Source organism: Mastigoproctus giganteus, chromosome 11, assembly GCF_048544385.1.
Source record: "Mastigoproctus giganteus isolate SK-2022 chromosome 11, ASM4854438v1, whole genome shotgun sequence".
Lineage (NCBI taxonomy): Eukaryota > Metazoa > Arthropoda > Arachnida > Uropygi > Thelyphonidae > Mastigoproctus > Mastigoproctus giganteus.
The window spans coordinates 25,109,858-25,130,762 of NC_143585.1; the positions used below are offsets into that span (position 1 = coordinate 25,109,858).

The following is a 20,905-nucleotide window of genomic DNA, read 5'->3' on the forward strand; positions in this document are numbered from 1 at the left end:
ACAGGCAAATAGTGCATGAACCAGACAAGCTACACTAGTTAAATCAGATGTTGGAATGTGCAGAGATTATTGTATTAATTACTGCATTTCATTCCCCCCAGTATAACAAGAATGCTCATTTTATCTATTTATTCCCCCCCCCCCAATAATGCTGTTTATAACATGTGCCTATTGACCATTCCAGCATTTGAAGAATGGGCAACAAGAAAAAGATGATCATAAGAGACTGCCATACAGATGCAGTGCCTAAAGATACTACTGCATGAATCTTTGATGTGAGCTGAAAAAAACTGCATAAAATTCTAGGTAGATTATCAACCTTTGGGGTCTCTGGGCATGTACTTATTGGGTAATCTGGCACATTTAACCTATCACTCGCACCCTCAATTTTAACATGGACATTCACATAGAATCTGTGTGATCCCCTTGTTTTAATTATAAAAAAAAAAATTTTTACTGAATTGAAAGCAGTGAACTATTGATTGTGATTTGCTAAACCCAATTAAAAAATATCAAACAAAAATGGGACTGAAACCAAGATGAATGTGGTGTTTGGGCAGACAATTTAAATGTCTTCATTTTTTGTCAGCTGTTTGCATTTAGCTGGCAAAATGCAATCTCTGGCATCTCACACACATATAACCTCTCTACCTTTGGTAGACACAATATGGCCCATGCAGCCCTTGTGCCAGAAACTCCCATAACAACAGCTCATAGATGCCACATGAGAACAGGAGTTGCCTAGAAGGGTAGACACTTCTTTTGCTCGCCTGACATCTCTTAAATGACAAACAAAACTTTTATGCTTCATAATTCATGGTATATCGAAATGAAAACAGATAATGCTGAATAACCAGTTAGAGAATATTGGTGGGCAAAGGTATGTGGGAGGATCTGATTTTATTTACAAATTTAAAAAGTAGCACTTGTCAGACATGTTAGCAATGGAAGGTTAACAATTCACAGCAGGATGACTATCTCTTATTATCATAAGAGATAGTTATTCAAATATAGCACTTAATACCATTGTCTGAATCTTCTGGCAAAACCTAATGTGAATCAAAACAATATAAATTGTAGTTAAGTAATCAGAATTGATTCATGAAAGCACTGACTGCTACATTTAGTGATTATTATAAACCACACCTAATGTGTAAATGATCTGTAATAAAAATAACAAGTAAGTTTAGTGTTTAACTTTATTTCAACAAGAATGACATTTATCTGTTACCAAACACTTGTACTGTAAATTACATTGTACCAGAATTTTTTGTAAAGGCCCAACGGCCATGATCATTCTGTACCTTAATATTGTGTCCTGCTCCAAAAGAAATTACATAACTCACTTTATTCTGCAAATATTTTAAAGAAATAGCAGTTTAGGATAGTCATTTGAGCCATTTGTTGAACGATTTGCAGGAATGAGTCTTCACATCACATTCAAGCAATCACAACAGGGACTAAAACTGTCCTTGAGTATTTAGCTACAAAGATTTACACAGAGTAACAAGAAGTACACAGTTAATTGGCACTTTTTATGTCTTTGTTTTAGCTAAAGAATAAGCTCATTTAAAGGCAGACACTAATGACTATATAATATATATATGTACACAAGGTTTGTATAAAAACACAAAATGGCTTAGCTAATTCCCTACTGTTATATGCATTCAGAAAGTTGTACACAATAATCCAAAAATGTTTTTATACATTTAAACAGACTACTTTTCATAATACTGGGTGCTGTTATGCTATTAAATTGGTTTTCAGAAGAGGTGACAACTTCAAAATTTAGAACCGTTTAATCATCACTGAAATAAACAAGGCATACTTGCCCTGAAATTTGAATTAACGTAATCTTTTACAGAAGGGGAGGTTTAGTATAATTATATGGAATTGCAAATTGTATTCAAGAAAAATCTAATCTTACAACTTTCACGTTAGTGGACTGTTGGATAGCCAATTTAATTTCATGATTGTTCCTGCTCTGAAGGTATTCATTTTATCTTGGAAACAATGTGAAATGATGCTTTAGTAGATGATATATCGACAAACATGCTTCCTGTCTGCCTCCAGTCGATATATTTTCAGTTAGCTCAAGAACAAATTAGGCCGTGGTGATCCAGTATCGTGCTAGCAGTTCATGTTCAAAGGGCTTTGATGTTCTTTGAAGTAAAAAAGTAGAAATTTTCTATAGAAAACTCTGCCTAGAAATTTAACAGTTTGAAAAACCCTTCGAAGAGTTTCTCCTATCAGCAGATGAAGTCCTGATTGTGCCACTGAAATCCACTTGATCAAGTAGCCTGTAAGAACTGCTTATTTTATGTGCAAATACTTTCTTTTCATTTCTTTTGCTTTTAAAGATGATGTAACCTATCAGCTCTTTCTTTACATATTTCAATTACATTGGAAGACTGTTTGTTGACAAATATGAATAAAAATAAAGCAAAAAAAATTTGGACCTTACTAAAATATTGAGGAGGGAGGGGAATTTAAGTAATGGAAGTTTCTGGTGACATTGAAATTGCAGCACTCAGAAAGAAACGTGGAAATCAGCAGGTGCATGATTTGTGCTAAGGTATACAAATGATCAAAATACTGAACCAATTGGGAGGAAGCTTTGACTGATATAAAAATGAATGTAGAGATTGCAGAGTTCAAAGCAATGAGTGTGTGATGCAGTTAAGAGGTCCATGTAAGGAGTGACTTCAAAGTGCATAGAGATTATGGAGAATGCCAAGATCTCACATTTGACACTGATATCAACAGCTCAGCACCTTCAAGGGTAGATTATCAGCCTTCAAGGAATGGTCACTTTGTTATGTAGTGGAACATGTGAGCCATACCACAGTGCACAGATGTTGGTAACTGGCTGTGAGAAGGTACAACTGCTCGTTGAATGGGTTGTGTTGCACAATGGAAGGTTACAGAACATAGTCTACAGGTTTGCACTACACCTACAGCCACCACCCTGGCTACCATCCAGTGAGCTGCAACATCAGCTGGCTGTCACCCCATCATTGATACAAACCACTGCACACCCAGAGGTAGGCCATCCCAAGGGTGCACTGCACCCGGATGCCAACATTCAAGGGGCATCTGAAAACCTGAAACTTACATACACATTAAGAAACTTTTAAAGGGGGTGATGAAATTTCAATTAGCACCTGGGTGCCACACACTCTAGGACTGGCAGAAGGGGCCACCATGCATTCCAGCCATTGCTTTGATTACTCCCACCCCAACTGCTGCCCATTATCAACGACATCTACAATGGTGCTGTACACCAGCCACCTGGGATACAAAATAGTGTCAAGTGGCCTTCAGCAATAAATCCTGCTTCTGCTCGAGACCTAATGATCACTTCACATACGTATGGTGAACGCAATGTTCCTAGAGCCATTGAACGCTATACTGCATGCCCTGCTGGTCTTATGGTGTGGGAAGCAATCTCTTTTGATAGTCATTGGTGTTCATCAATGGCAGTCTGGCTGCTTGCCACTGTGTTACCAAGATTCTAGAACCCACTGCTTTCTCCTTGATTACTGGGGTGCCTGATGCCATTTTTCAACAGGACAAAGCCCAAGCACATACCACAGGAGTTTCCTCTAGATGTTTTTGTGGTTTGGATGTACTGTCTTGGCCAGCCAGGTACTCAGATTTCTTAGCTGTCAAGCACATGTAGGCCATGATTGGATGCCATCTACAGAGCCCCCTTGCAGCAACCATAGATGTCTGGTTAGGTGCAAGAGGTGTGGTGGGAAATACTGCAGGAAGCTATTTGGCACCTGTATGACTCAATGTCGAGATGTTTAGTACATCTGCAACTATGGTGGATATACATCATATTGATCTTCCCCTTGTAAGCATCATTTTGTGTCATTAAGTGTGTTCACATACATTAATGTCTACCACTTTTATCATGTGTTCCTCAACTCCTTGACTATCATTACTCTGAATATCCTTTCTGTATCCCTGTTCCTTCATGGTGATGCAATTTCACTGTCACAGAGTGTATTTTATAGCATGCTGGTATTCTGCCCTTTTCTTATGATCTTTTACAACCATACTAAATTAACTGGCAAAGTCCTTGATCACATTTGTGCCCCAGCTGTGGCAGATCTGGAGATATGATAGTTTTGCCACTGATGAAACTAATGAAGGGAGAGGAGAGGATATCAGGAAATGACAGAACTTATTTTGTTGTTTTTTTCCTTCTGGAAAAAACAACAAAATGAGTTGTGTCAACAAAACAAAACAACATGTATAATTTACTCAAAATGATTTGCTACCTCATGCAGTGACATTTTTTTAAACTGAAATATATTTTTGTAGCATTTGTGTAAATACTCGCATCGCAAATGCAATGCGAGTATTTTTCTTCAAATGAGACTTGAATGTGTAGCAGAACGGGATGAATATTTAAGAAACTTTATTAACTACATTGGATCTATGTGTATATATTACATTAACACAAAAATAAAGTTGATTTGCCTATGATTTGTAAGAATTGACTTCCTCTCAGTACAGTCAGACCAGTTTGCTGGTCAAATAACTGAGCCAATCCAAATCTCACACTTCACTAATGGACAAAGGTTTCTACTTTCAACACCACTATTAAGGTAAGCAAAATGGAGTTATCAAAAAAACAATGAGGACAAGTTTACAGTAAGATAGGAAAGAAATACTGCACACTATTATCAAATGATAAACATGTTTGTCTATATACTATCTGCTTAGGTTTGCATCATTTCAGATTTTTTATCAAAGGTAAAATAAATGGAATTGGAATTTGTAAAAATGTGCATGGCAGTTCTCCAGACATTTGCCCCCAGGACATCTGGAGTGGCAGGATGGTGAACACATTGTCACAGCAATGCTGCTATAAGAAGTGTTGCCAATCAGAAAGTAAAAGTGAGATTTACTGCAATGGTGGGGGGGAAGGGGGCACTGGGTGAAACACACCCAGACCCCAACATAGAAAGAGGCCCCTGACATTTCTTAAATGGTTATAAAGTAGCTATAACAAAAGAAACAGTGCCCCAAAAAAAATGCATCCATGGCCCTTTGTTACCATTGTGCAGTCCTGGGGATGCTGAAGGATGGTTCTTGTCTGGAATATCATTTGGTCTAGGATCCAACCCTGCTACTCTCCATTCAGGTGGACTTTAAAATCATAAAATTCTTTTTTATTGTAATTTCACATATAATTTTCTTTCAACCAAAATTTTACAATCATAAATTAAAAAATGATTTTTAAGTTATGATTGAAAAAGGAAATTTATTCTAATTATTGAAAATAACATAGTACATAAATCATTCACTTTGTTCGCAACCTAGAATCAGAAGAGTAGTTGTATAATTTTAAATATTCTTACTGGATTTTGCTATGTAACTTCAATGTATACAGTATATATAAACTCTCATTAAAAGATATATCACGTACTGTCACAGAAGACAACGGTCAGGTACCAGATTGACTTTTTAATATCACAAATATCCATTTGAGCTTCGAGGAACTTGAACAAATGTTGACTCATTGCAAGATCCGCGCTAAACAGCTTACAGTTGTTAAATTGATTGTCAAATTATCCATTTTGCGAATAGCTTAGAATTCAGCATACAGAATACCATAACATAATAAATGTGAGCAGGACACAATATTTTGTGGTACATGAGACTTTAAACATCGATAATACGATGTGACTATTTAAAAAAGACAGTTATCTCTGGACACAATTACACAGTAACAAAAGCCCTCAAGCATAAATAGCGGTGCACAAATATTTACAACAGCAAGACAACTTGTAGCCAATCCTCAACCAACCTGCACAGCACACAGTTAACTAGACATTAAAGAAGTTTAAATATGCTAATGTACATGCTCTGGAGGGGGGGGGGATAGTTTTACAGGAGGTGTACCCGTTTCCTTTGTCTATTTCTTGTAGCTTGTATCTCGCCATTTAGTCAGATCCATCCGAGGAATGTCAGGTCCTTCACAGTCCAATCGAGGATTGCTGAAACAAAATAAGTTTACATTAACATGTGGTTGAAGCCAAAAATATAAACTTCTCCATATTTCGGGTCTTACATATCCTTGAAATAAATATCCTATGTGAATAACAATTAGAGCATTTCTATTAAATTAAAGTTTTCACATTTTTGCATGCAAATTTGTATAAGTTATTTAATTTCTAATTACATTTATTACCAATTTATATAAACTAAATGCAACTAGGCATAACATTTTAAGAATTTAGGATTCTATATCTATAATATCAGTGTAGATACACCATAGACAACTCTTAAAAAAAAACTACGATTGTAGTGTGAAAGGCATCATTTCATCTGTATCTCGTGCTCATCTTTCACGAGTTACAAAGTGTTGCACTACCTTGCATAAGTAACGCTTCACTAATAAAGAAGACTATTGTTACTTATTCTCGGTGGGCACCACCACCCAGACAGCATCGTTTGAAAGCTGGTTGGCTTTTCATCAGTGGGTGGGTGGATAGGTACCCTGGTATTGCAAATATGACAACCCAGTTGTGAAGTTATCTATACTGATATATAGAATCCTAAACTTAAAATATTATGCCTAGTTGCATTTAGTTTATTTAAATATTATCACATAAACCTTTTTGGCATCTCTCATATTGTGATTAACTTCACAACTGAGTTGTCAGTTTGCAATACCAGGTACCCTGCCTGTCCACCGAGAATAAGTAACAATAGTCTTCTCTATTAGTGAAGTGTTATTTATTCTAGGTAGTTCAACACTTGGTAACTTGTTGTGAAGAATGAATGCAATATGAGATATAGATGAAATGATTCCTTACACGCAATCGTAGTTTTTCTTTGAGTTGTCTATGGTGTGTCTACACCGATATTATATTTATTACCGATAAACTATAAAATTTGTATACATAAGTACAAAGTGTCTTAATACTGCTATAATTAAATACTAATATGACTTTCTACCACTATTTCAATATTAATATTTATAGGCAAGAGTCAGTAACTCACAAAGTGTTGGAAAAAAAAAGAAGAAGATATGTAAAATTCTTACTGAAGCCAGCCGAACCATGAAATAAAACGTGAAAAAGTCAGATAAGATGGTGTGCATCTGTTGTGAGCTCAGAAGTTGACAAGAGCAATGCATAGTGTAGGGAAATAAGTCCACCTATGTATAAAAGAATAACTGAAAGAAATCTCAGGATGAAAGACTCTTGAATTGCCTGTTGTGACAATATATCAACATTTATGAGCATAAAGTTATCACAAATTGAGATGATAAATTAGAGAACGATTTTTAAAAAAAAATAGGGAAAGTATCTCAATGCAGGTAATTGAAATCGCTATTCCTCCGTATATATATTTTTTTAGAACTATCGGGTTGCTGTAGTCCATCCAGCAACACCAATCTATAGTTACACAAGTAACTATAGACCTATTCGTTTAACTTGTGTTCCGAGGAAAATAATGGAGTCACTGGTTAAAGAAGCATTGCAGGATCATCTAGACAAGACTGCAGTAATAGTTAAGATACAGCATGGGTTTGTTAAAGGGAGGTCTTGTGTGACCAATTTTATTGGATACTATGATGTGGTCACAAAGGAACTGAATGTCAAAAATTATTTTGATAACATATACTTGGACTTCAGGAAAGCTTTTGATACTGTTTTGCATGGAAGATTACTGTACAAATTGGAGAGGTATAGCAGTAAGGGTAAGTTACTACAATGGATAAAGGGATGGTTGAGTAGGAGATGACAGAGTGGTAATCAATGGATGCTGCTCTTCATGGACAAATGTTATTATTGGAGTTCCCCAGGGGTTGGTGCTGGGCCATTGTTGTTTTGTGCATTATTAATGTACTATCAGTAATATTGATGAAGGTATATCAGCATTAATGTGCAGATGATACAAAGGTTGTTCACGACAGTAAAGACAGTATGCTACTCCAACTGGATCTAGATAAGTTGGGCAAATGGGCTGAGAAGTGGCAACTGAAGTTTAACATTGACAAATGCAAAGTACTGCATATGGATAGCAGTAACCCAAGAGAAATGTACTAACTGTGTGGTACTACACTAAGGGAAGTATTTGTTCAATTGTCTTAATGGCATATGTTTTTTTAAAAGTGACTTCCATCTGATGCAATACACCTATGCTGCCTTTACTTTCCTTTCTTAAATGATTCCTGTGTCTTCTGAATCTATAATTACCGACACATTTGATTCGAATTTTATTTCTCCGATTTCAAACAGGATATAAGATTAGGCTGAGTTGGGTAAGAAATTATATGTTATCATAAAAGTGTACTGACCAGTGCAAATTCTGGTAATGTAAACCATAATGTTCATAATCTCAAGTACCGATGATAATTGAAATTGCATTTCACGACCATCAACATTTATAATGTACATTCCACATGAAAAAAATATATATATTTGGTCGCGGCACACTTGAATTATAAGAGGAACGTGGTAATTGAGTTCGGTAGTTTCTCGATCCACGAAGAAATTCCAACATAATATGTGACATGCTACAATAAAAAGTTGGCCATCCATATTGTAGACTGTCGCTTCGTCAACTTACGTTTTCAGTGATCGTACCTTTTTTCAATAATATTTTCTCACTTGGAGCTTAAAGCGCAACGATCCAAAATCTTCTGTGGTCTAATTTGAACCACACCGGGTGGAAAAGGACTGATTTCGAATCCCGTCGATGATGGGAGGAATTTTTACGAGTCATTTTCTTCACAAATTGGCTGAGTTAGTCGGTCTCAGGCGATGGTAGAATGGTTTTCCCTCCCCGAAACTCTGGTTTTTCTTCCAGCAAACAGAAAATCGACATCACAACAGACGTAATTTATAGACAGTATACCCAGAGCAACATGGCCTTAGTTGCCGATGCTCCTGAAACCCAATAATAAAAAAACTAATTTAAACAGATTTTCTTTCCACCAACTTAGCAAATTTTCTTGCTTCGACAAAAGAGGTTGTTCTACGATGCTGAATGCTCTACGATTTTCTATTTGAGTAAGATGTGCTACAGAAGAATCAACTTTCTGCCAAATCAAGTTGGGTTTGTAGATTTTAAAGCTTGGCACGACGTATGTAGCTGGATATAGTCATTTGTTGTATAAACAGATAACTATGGCTCTGTTCAATGACTAGAGTCATTACATTATTGATTACCCGAGTCACTATTTGTCTAGTATATTTACAATTACTAACCTGTGTGGGTCTGCCATTGCCATTGCACTAAACTGAAGACTTATCATCTCATCAGCATTATCACACAGAAGCCTGCTTAGTCTCAACTTCCTGATCTCCTGTAATTGCTCTACAATAAATAAAAACATTAATACAGTAGGATTTTAAGAATATTTTTCTCGTTGTAATCGAAAGCAAACACATGCCATAAATTTGATATTGGCATTTACTCTATATGAAAGTTATTTTTATTTATTGATTTACTAAATTCATCTATTGAAAATATAATAAATTTTAGTATATTTCAATGTATTTATTACTTTATTTATTTATTATATAATATTATTATAAAATGCACAAAAGAGAAAAATATAATACCTGGCGTAAAAGAAGATGGCCATCCATGATTTTCATACCAGAACCTATCTCCTCGCCTAATATTTGCAAATTGTTCTGCTATGAGACATGCAAACGTAGGACCAACTATTGCTCCAGGCAAGGGGTATTCTGCAATCCCAATACTCCATAAATCGTAGTCATCTATATTCCTGTTGAAAATTAAAAATGGTATTTGTTGATGTAAAACGAAAGCTTTATGGAAATAGAAAATATCAAGTATTTTTACATAGACACTTCAAGTAAAGCTTTGAAAGCTTTATTACTTCCTGATGAGAATAAACCCATTGATTCCTGTTGCACACTCTGTTCATATTAGACAAAACCACAGAAATGGGAACCATTTATTAGAGAAGATCAAGTAGGACCAGTATAAACGGGATGTTTGTGGGGACATCAAAATGCTGGGGTTGCTTTGTGTTTGGAAGGTAGTGTCATTAAGTTCATTTGCGTTCTCTAGCTGTGGGAAGGCAGGGCAGTAAATCAGCAGAACAGGAGAAGAGAATGGGCTGACAAAGTTGACTTTCAACTGGCTGCACATAAAAATATATTAAAGAGTCCCTTGGTTCCAAGACACAAGGCCTTTCTTCCCCCACTCCATATCAAACGGTTAAAGGAATGGATCTTCTAGGCGGGACCTTCAAGCATATACAGTATGTTTCCAAAAATGTCTGTCTGATACAAAAGAGAAAAGTGACATATTTATTGGTCCACAAGTTAAGCAGACGTTGGCTTCACAAGAGCTGAAAGACAAAATGAATGATGCTGAAAAAATGCTTGACAGTGGTTTCGCTTCGTTGTAATGGCTTTTTAGATAAGAATAAGAGAGAAACTTATATAAAGAACTAGTTGATAAGTTGATTGAAAATTACAGAAAAGTGGGATGCAGAATGTCAATCAAGCGTCATCTCTCTCTGCATTTTTTTAGACTAAATCTGTGCAATATTAATGAACAGCATGGGGAGAGGAGATATTCCAGCAGGACATACAGTCAGTGCAGAAGAGATACCAAGGAAAGTGGGATGAAGCAATAATGGACAACTCTATGTGGTTTTTGGTGCAGTATGACCATACTGACCACAAAACATTCAAATGTACGTTTTTAAGGATTTTTTTTTTTTTTTTGATTAATCCAAAGAGGGTTTCCACTTTTTTAATTTTGATTTTTATCTTTTGTTTACGTCTGGAGAAGATTAATGTTCTATTCTGCACAGATGTTAAACATTGTTAATAAATCTGATATAGTTGCTGTTCTTTAAGTTCTGGGAAAACTATGCCATATTCTGAATCGTTATACCCAAATTCGAAAAAAAAAAAAAAAAAAAAACATTTGGTATTAACAGCTTTTTTAAAATTTTGTTACCCAATGGGATCAGTCTCAGCTCGTAGCATTCAGTTTTATTTCAGATTCATAACTAGGTTTAACGTGACAAGTCCATGATCATTAATTTTACCATGTAATTTTTATTAATTTTCACTATTTTTTTTATTTATTATTTTTTATTAATTTTCATTATCTAAATCCCCATCCAACTTTCTGGCTGTAAAGGGAACTTTGCCTTTTATATATATACTTTTCTGTTTGTATGTATATATTTGGCAATAAAGATTTATTTATTTTATTTAATTAAACGATAAATGCACACAATACACGTCCTTGAAAGATAACTATAGGCATTCAATTAATATTACTAAATAATACTAAATCTTCGTCCATTATTTCGTTAATCATCAGAGCGCCCTCTTTATTTCATAAAGTTAATTAATTATCGTAAATTTAAGTACAAAAGTTTAATAAAAATTTCAAGTAATAAAGATGCATTTGCATTTCTTTTATTCTCTTGTTGGATTCTAACAGTTCTCCCCTTACCTAAGGATTTCGATCCTGTACTTTGATGGCTAACTATAATCCTACTTTCGTTCCATTTGTTATCTATTCAATGAATGTAAGTTTTATCTGTTAAAAGTTTTAAATTTGGAACGAAATAGCTCAAATATTGTCATGCAATTTAAAAGTCTTTAAAATTTTTCTATAAAACATTGCTATATATTTTAAATTATATGACTTCTTTTTATATTAGCAATATATTTTTGATATTTAAAACATATTTTTAATTCTTTTAAGACACTTTAATATTATATTAATAAATTTATAGCAGCAGCAACAAATCCTAAGTATGTTGAGTCGTTTGTTACTAAACTTTTAGGGAGAAAAACTTCCTAAAATAATTTGAATCTTCAACAACAAGTGAATTCTCCTTCACTAAAGAGGAATTAATAAGAGTAAGAGAACCTCATATACAAAGTAAAAAGGATATGCGTCCTCAAAGGACGCAATTTGCGTCTATTTGAATCTCGAACCCTTGTCTATCAGTGAAGATTAATTTCTCATGCAGACCACAGAAATTCTTCGTTACTTCGGAAGATTTAGACTCAGAAGAATACCCGTCCTCAATTATATTGGAAATAAACCCAGACTGATCCGCGCAGATATATAAATGGATATAATGTATCTATAAATGGATAACGTATTCGATACATAGCCTCTATTAAAGGGACCACTATACCAAAGCGTATCAAGCAGTCATAATACACAATAATGATTTTAATTATGAAAATGCACTACAAAACCAAGAAAGTATGTTTTGATGCGCCCATACTTACGAGTATAGTCTTCCATATCGGTGGATTGTTTTGTTTGGTACTATGCCTGATAACTCTTGGAGATTGTGGACTTTCGGTAAGCCACAGTACTCCCGATATTTGTTATATCCTGGAATACCATGTTCGCGTGCACGTTGAACGTTCATTGATGCCAAATCCATTCCGAACCGGTCTCCAGGTTTTTCAAACAGATGATTTGTTACCTATTGTTAAAACACATCGAAATAAACACAATTATACGTTACTAAATAATATTTTAATAATATCATATAATATATATATATATATATATATTATACACAAAACTATGCAGATACCAGAGTTATCATAATGGTTCAGTAGACATACAAAATCAATTATATAATTAATCTAATTATAAAATTAATATAAGTAAAATTATATAATTTTAATTATATAATTAAAGTATAATAAATTATATAATTAATGCTTTAAATTAATCGGATTGATTCCATTAAATTCGATGTTGCCATTTACTGATTAACGATTAAGACTAGCAGAAGATAAAATTAAAACAGATGATTATACATTTGTTTACATTCTGTTGATAACAGCGCCACCTGTAAATAAGTAACTTTCATGAAATAACGGAAATGTTGAAACGAATAAAAAACTGACACATAATCGTGACGTTTATTCCCATAACCATTTTTTTTCGATAAATCTCTTATTTAATTCATAATTATCGTTTTTGTTTACAATATATTTTATTAATAATTTATATTAATTTTCATAATTAATAATTCTCTAAAATTAAATTCGATTTTACATTGCCACACCTAACGGATTTCTAAATACGCTACTGGCACTGTATGAACGAAGAGATAATAAAAATGAAAAAATTTAAAAATAGAAATAAAGCACATTATGGTAAATTAAAATGTCCAAAAATGAAAATTTGAATAAAATGTACAGATAAAAAATAAGCAATAGAGGATATAATGAAAATAAACAAGTCACTGTTTGAACTGATGATGTGCGCCACTTGAGTGTAGCGGCAGATATTTGAACTAGTAATTCCATCTGTAGAATGTCATTTTCTTTAGACTACTGCATTTTTATTTATTTTATGGAGATTAATGGAAAATCATTTTTAAAATTATTTAAATAATCAAATATTATACATGATTAAAAGCGTCAGTTTATGGAGATGAAATTAATTCTCAATTGTAGCGATAGTGTAAAGAATTAGCACATTTAAAATGCTACTTTAAATAAATTATCTTTGCAACATTTCCTGGTTTCTATGCATTCCTTTATTAGTAAAAATTTAAATAATGTTATAATATTGCAAACAAATAGGATCCATACCTCTGTGGTAAGGTCTGTGTCCATGCGATAGGCCTCCTGATTGACTAGACCAAGAATGAAAGTGTCCACAATACCAGGCTTGTACAGATCGTAAGGTTGCAGTAACTGTTTTGATAGCCTTATGGCCTCTAAAGAGAAAAACAGAAAATTAGGATTTCGGATTTTCATATTTGTATACTTCGCGACAGCATTGTGAGTCAACATTGAGTTTATGGAAACATCCTCTTTACCTAGTTCTAAAAGTATTAATGCGCACGGAGACGAAGGGTAGACCGTTCACACCTATTTGATCCGATTTTTCAAATGGAAAAATATAGGTTGCATATACAGGGTGTATTTAAATTGGTGTCAAATATTCTAGGGGCGTATTCCCATCGACCAAACATTAAAAAAAAGTTCATATAAACATGGAAACGCTTAGTTTCTGAGTTAGGAGGAATTTTATTGTTTAACAATATCAGATGTGGGAAACCAGCGGTGGTGCCTGTCCCTAAATACTGTGTTTAATAATATCAAACAATCCAACAGAACAAGTAATGCAATTAAACAAGACAAAGTTTAACAGAAACAAACAAAAATAAAGTAATTGTTCAAAATGGTTTCCTCCTGCTTCGATGCATCCTCTGAGCCTGTGTTCCATGCTCTGTCGTACTCTATTCAATACACCTGGAGTGTTACATATTTGCTCACATCCATTTAGATACGCTCTCTTAAAACGCCAACATCAGACACAGGAGTTGCCTAACTTTAAATGTCTCCAGAGATAAAAATCCATTGGGTTCAGATCTGCTGATTGATCAGACTATTCAATGGATCCCCCGCGACCAATCCATCTTTGAGGAAAATGGCCATCCAAATGCGGACGAACTCTCCGACTAAAGTGAGCCACATTTGTCGGACGACATCCAGAGATACAACGTCCATTAAATGGTTCAATTCGTTTTCAAGAAACTGCAGATAAATATTTACTGTCAGACGCGGAGGTAAAAAAATAGTGGCCTATCAAATGATCATGCACGATTCCAGCCCAAACGTTTAGACGAACTTATGTTTGTCCTGTCGCGCTGCATGAGGGTTGTCATCGCTCCAGATGTGGTTGTTATGGTAGTTTAAGACCCCGTCAGTGAATAAGATAAATGCCAAAAAATTCAGGACCACAGCACACTTTTGTTGAATGCGTTGGCACAATGTTCTTCGTGGCAGAAAGTCTGCCTCAGTAAGTCCTTGCATCCGTTGAAGGTCATAGGGATACAAAAGGTTTTCATGGAGAATATTCCAAATAGTCGTATGACTAGCTCCTTCCCTTATTGCAATTATTCTTGTACTGTCTGATGGATTTTCGTCCACGTTACGAAGAACTCGTTCCTCAAGGTCAGCATTTCGTACCTCTCTTGGTATTCCAGTGTCAAAAGATCTCTCAAATGAGCCCGTCTCTCGAAACGTTGGTGGATTCGTGTGAATGTTCTTGGACAAGGTAAACGCCTGTCAAGGTACCTTTCTGAATAAAGTTCTGGGTAGAAACTAAGCGTTTCTAGACCCATGTTTATATGAACTTTTTACGCCCCTGGAATATTTGACACCAATTTAAATACACCCTGTATATACAAGGTGTATTTAATTATTTATGTGTAGTGTGTGTAGAAGTCAATATACTTACGACTTATATAAATTTAATTCTGTATAATGAGTGTAATAAGCCTTAATACACTGCTCCACAAAATTAACAGAACACGTAGAAAGCGTGGTGTAACTCGTGAAGCTTGGGATGAAGCGGGACAAAATTTGATATGGTGATGTACCATTGAATAACGATGAAATGAGGAGACAGCGAGAAATTTTGGTCAGGTACAAGGATATGAAGGTTGTATAAGAATTACTAAAAAGGTGAGAAGTACAGAAGTCGATACAAGATGCTCGAAAATATGGTCACGTCAGTATGGTGTATGATCCCCTCCAACGGCTAAACAGGCCTGACAGCGGTGAGCCATGTTCGATATAAGGGTATCTATAAGATTCTGTGGCAACAAATCCCATTCTTTCGCCAACGCAGACCTTAGCTCACTAAGTGAGTGAGGAGTTGGCTGTCAGCGTGCAATGAGACACCCAAGGGGTCACATTGCACGCTGACACACATGTTCGATCGGATTTAAGTCGTCCTGGTGATCGTGCTGGCTGTGACAGTCGTTGGATATCTTCAGTTTCAAGATGTTCCTCCACCGCTTGAGCTATATGTACAGTGGTGCTAGCGTGCAAGAGAAAATCTGGGCCAAACGTACTGTACCTCTAAAAAGTCGCACATAGGATTCGAGACTCTCTTCTAAGTACTCTCTGCGTAGTTCCGGTATTCTTATCAAAAACATGAAGAGGAGTGCGGCCACTGATCATTATTCCACCACACACAAGAACACCGCCTCCACCGTGAATGTCCTTTTCTCTGATGTTGGAGGAAAGGTACTTGTTGTCTCCAGATGAAATAACGTCTAGAATCGGTTTGTAGGTTCAGATGGGACTACTCAGAGAATAGAACTGTACCTCATTTGTCAGGCCTCCCAGTCACATGTTCATGGCACTAGTTTTGATGATTCGGTGGTGTGATTGGAATGGGCCTTTATGTAATTTGGGCTTGTCCAACAGGTTGTTATCGATTAAATTACCAATATAGATGCCTGTTTTAACATTCTGTACAATTCTGCCTTTCTTGCATCATGACAATTCTTTGGAGATTGGTCGTATGTGTAGTAGCATGATGGTGCTCTGTGTCACAAAGTACATCTAGTATAACAGAAGAGAATAATATGATGAACCTGCCGTTTCCAGTCCAGAATCCAGATCTGTATCCAATAGGATGCATATTTTAAATGTTTTGGAACAGCAACTGAGGGCCAGAACAAAATGTCCCAGTTCAAGGATTAGAGTCGACATGTATTAGAGCCACCAAAGCAACTAAGGCTTATAAGTTTTTGGTACAACAGACAGATACAATATACTGAAGAGTCAGTATATTGTGTCTGTAATTGCATGTGTTCTTCAGTACGGTCTCTGTTTGCTGCTGGATAAGTTGACAAGCTTCCATTGTACATGTACCAAAAACTTGTAAAAAAAAAAGCGTTCCGCAGAGGGTTATTGATATCATTAAAGCACATGCATGTCATATCGGATATTATTATTATTTCATTTAGTTTTATAGCGGGCATATGCAGTTCATTCCATCCTTTGTTCAACACAATTTTACAAAATAATGACATAAGTTATGTTATTGTCCATGAGAGTTCATAACGTCAAATTTTATTGTAAATAGGGCAAAAGAAAAGAACGTTGGTAGAATCCTCAAGAATCCTCAACAGAACCGCAAAGAAGAAGTTCGGAGATGGAAATAGTCAAGTTTAAAATTTAAAGACCCTGTCCTGTTAAAAGAAAGCTAGAAAACATGCTGGGAGAAAACTATTTATGGGTGTTTTTATTAACAAATGCAACTTATGGAATAAATAATTTTGTAATTAAACCTTTTTGGGAATCAGACCAGCGAAGTTTGCCAATGGTCATGAAGAATTTTTAAAATTCGTTGTTTTTCTTGTTTAGGACTGGAGAACACGTCAATTTGAATTCCAGTGAATTCTGCAGGGGGGGGGGGCTTTTCCGATGAAGAAAGATAGTCCACGTTAAATCAAATATAAGCCTAAAGGTCCCAGATAGAACTTGTAGGACAGAAGTAGAGACAGTTCTATATGCCCAAACTAGTGCTGTGCTGGATAGAACCAAGCTTGGATGGAACTGTAAGCAATTTAGCGCGTCTAAACCAGACTGCAACAGCATAAGTGGTAATTAGTAAAAGCTTTGTGTACTGTATGCAAAATCTTATAGTTCAAACCTAAGATGTAAACAATTTGAAAGATCAATTTTCTAACTTTGTCAGCCAGATGATTCATATAGGGAAAAAAGATAAGGCGGTTATCAAGCAGTAATCCAAGGAATTTTGTGGTAGTTAGACGATAAAAGGATAGGCGTTCCCATTGGGCCGTTGACTAACGGTGACCAGAGGATCCAGGGAATGCCACCATAACTGTCTCCAAACTATAAAACCACGCCTCCAACCTGCCGAACACCCAACAGTACATCCAGGTGCCATGGCTTCATGTTGCTATCTCCAAATACAGATATTGCCTGCGTCGCTGCTGAGTCACAAACATCGTGGCTGTTCCACGCGTGACCTTTGGCTGGCTGTTCAACCGCCAGTCACGGTAGACTCGTTACACCACAGAACGGGCGTTCTTAACCACATTGGCTGTTGTCGAGATACCGGAACCTGCACGTCTTGCCCCTACAATCATTTCACATTCGAAGTCAGGAAGATCTCGATGCCGACCCATTCTTCCTCGTAAACACAATGTGCGTACTACAGTCTTATACCAGCGGTTTCAAACTTTGAGCCTTCACCAGCGATATAGCCCAGTCCATTCCTACAAAAAAGGATGTTGCTGATGCAAAGCCAACTCAGTGTATAAGCATAAGACAATTGAATTATTTTGTACCCACAAAATGAAACATTTGGAACTGGAAAAAGAAAAGAACTTAAAAGGCTCTCTTTCATTAGAGTATTATGAAATTTCTGTCTGATTACACTCACCAATTCTTTCGTGGAACTTGTTGTACCTCTCGGTGACGTCAGGAAGAATACTGTGACCAAACCTAAACACTGCAGATTGAAAAGCAGCTCGTATACCACCATTAACTTTTGGACTGTAGCCTTGATAGTAGCCCTAAAAAGAAAAAACTATCATTCTTAATGTGCACTGAGTAAATCTTAAAACGTCAAACAGATAATGTTAAAGAAGTTAGCACTGTATGCATTAAAATGGAACATTTAAAAGAAGTCTTAAAGTTATTACATCCTTTGAAAAGGAAGACAGACGAAGTAAATGCAAATAAATACAGGATGACCCAGAAAAAAGGAAAAGTAAGTGAAACTAACCTCCTTTCCTCTACTTACCATTTAGAGGGACACACTCCTCTGCTCGTTATTAAACAAAGTCCATTTGAACAATCCTGGGCCACTCTCCCTCAGGGTTACCCTGCCATGGGTAGGGACCTGGGAGGCCTCACACTCTTTCACAGAGTAAACTTAAAGGGGAAGGGAGATGTACAGGCAGCCTAGGAAGCAACACTGCTGAATAATATTAGTAAGCTTGTTGCAAGAGAATGCATTGTAGAATGAAATGAATGTGAAAGAACTGAGTGAATATGCTGGGCACTGAATGGAGGGGATAGAGTGAAATTGAAATTGTGGTGAAAGGCAAAGAATGTGAAGTTATAGTGAAAGAGAGTGACCCAGAAAGGAAGCAAAAGAGAGTGAATGAGAATTTTGGTAAGGGTAGTGAATGAAGGTATGAAAGTATGCTGCTAGGCATACTTTCATACCTTCATTCACTCCCCAGAGCATCCCATATGTGTTCGATGGGATTTAGATCGGCGGAACGGACAGGCCAATCCATACGAACAATGTCCTCACTTTCAAAAAGCATATCAACAGCTGCAGTGCGATGGGGTTTGGCGTTATCATCCATAAACACGAACTCGGGGCCAATGGCACCTCAGAACAGACGCACATGGGGAAGGATTACCTCAGTACAGTAGCGTGCACCGGTTACAGTACCGCCTTCAGTATCTGGAGTTCTGAACGTAACACCCCAGACGAGAACACCTCAACCTCCATATCGATCCATTTCAGTGATGTTTGGAGGTGATACCGTGTGCCAACCTCTCGCCAGATTAGCTGACGTCCAGAATCGCTCCTGAGACTCAATCTACTCTCATCAGTAAAGAGTACCTTAAGTAAAGATTTTTAGGTTGTAATCTTTAGAAAAATGGCGCCTCCGTAGCCAGGTGGGAAGGAGCAGCACACGCTTCTTGATTAGACCGGGGTTCGAGCCCGTCACCACCAAATACGGAGGATGCGGAAAGGTCAGGGAATGACCACCGCATATCCCGGAGCAATATGGCCTTAGTTGCTAATGCTCCTAAAAAAAAAAAAAAAAAAACAAACTTTAGAAAATAGTGTTGGTCCTTAAGTTTTGCACACCAGTGTATATATATATATATATTTAAAAAAAAACATAAGCACTCTGCCTTCTGCCACTCAACCATCACACTATTATTAGGTGTGCATTAAATTATTTTATTTTAAAGCACACCTAATACGAAATTTGCAGTATATCATATCTATAAATATCGTGTTCTGTGGTGGATCTTGTCTGTGGCCAGACAAGATTGCTGGCCATTGCGTATAGGTATCGAAATTAGTATTATCACAGTTCACCAGACACCGGGTGGAAGCCCAAGTGGGTAGCACAGTTGGCAGAATCGCCGTCCTGCCCACAGTGAGTGAAAAAGATCCGAGTTCGAGTCCCGTCGATGACATGAGGAAATTTTATGGCCGTTTTTCACAACGTTGCTGAGTTAGTTGGTCTTAGGTGAGAGTAGCATGGTTTTTTCCTGCCGAAAACTCGAGTTTTTCATCCAGCAAACAGAATCCGACCACAGAACACACAATATGGTGCCAGTTGGTGCTGATAGTCCTAGAATCCTGTAACAACAACAACAGCTGGGTGGGAAAGACTTGAGTTCGAATCTAGTCAATGACGCGAGAAATATTTGAACAACGTGGCCGAGTTAATCGGTCTGCACACACCAGAGTAATCTTAACCAAAAAATTTGTCCTTACCTCAGTTAGTGGTACGAGGTCATACTTCTGCATAATATCCCTTCCGAGGACCATTGGCAGGAATTCGTTGTACGTGATATGTTGAACTTCGGCAGCCAGTATGTGACGAGCTTCTTGGAAGATTGTTTCGTCATCCCAGTGTGGGTTGATGTGACTTAGGGCTTCGGCGAGTCGATTATGTTCCCTCATTATCAGAATATGCATCACGGCCAATTGCAACTGTTCGTTCACTCTGTCATCACCTGATTGAAAGAAATAATCCGTATATTGCTTTTATAAACTCATAAATTATTCAAAGAAAATTGAAATTTAAAATAGAAGAAATCTGAAAATTAAAATAGAAAAAAAATTGAAATTTGAAATGGATCGGTCTGTGATGTTGGTGAAGGCTCAAATTCGGGAACGGCTGATATAACATTGTGGTTTACACATGTGCCGATCAGTTTTTGAGTGTCTGTGAGGAAGACATAGTATTTTTTGTCTGGTGGCACTGGGGTTTCCCCCCCCCCACACCAACTCCTCCGCGTTGTTACTCTGTGTAGAATACAATACTTTGTATAACGCCGGGGCGTGTGTTAGT

At 36.5% G+C, this 20,905-nt stretch overlaps 1 protein-coding gene across 1 annotated transcript in view; it reads right to left on the reverse strand.

Moving 5' to 3' along the window:
- Positions 1-5,932: 5,932 nt before the first annotated feature.
- Positions 5,933-20,905, reverse strand: part of LOC150077813 (salivary peroxidase/catechol oxidase-like) — a 134,156-nt gene continuing 119,183 nt past the window's right edge. The window contains exons 11-17 of the mRNA XM_090384368.1: positions 20,326-20,567; positions 18,232-18,364; positions 13,608-13,735; positions 12,279-12,481; positions 9,597-9,766; positions 9,240-9,348; positions 5,933-6,014 (exon numbers count right to left, since the gene is read on the reverse strand). Of these exons, the coding sequence (XP_090240494.1) occupies positions 5,933-6,014; positions 9,240-9,348; positions 9,597-9,766; positions 12,279-12,481; positions 13,608-13,735; positions 18,232-18,364; positions 20,326-20,567 (1,067 nt within the window). The remainder of the gene's footprint in view (positions 6,015-9,239; positions 9,349-9,596; positions 9,767-12,278; positions 12,482-13,607; positions 13,736-18,231; positions 18,365-20,325; positions 20,568-20,905) is intronic.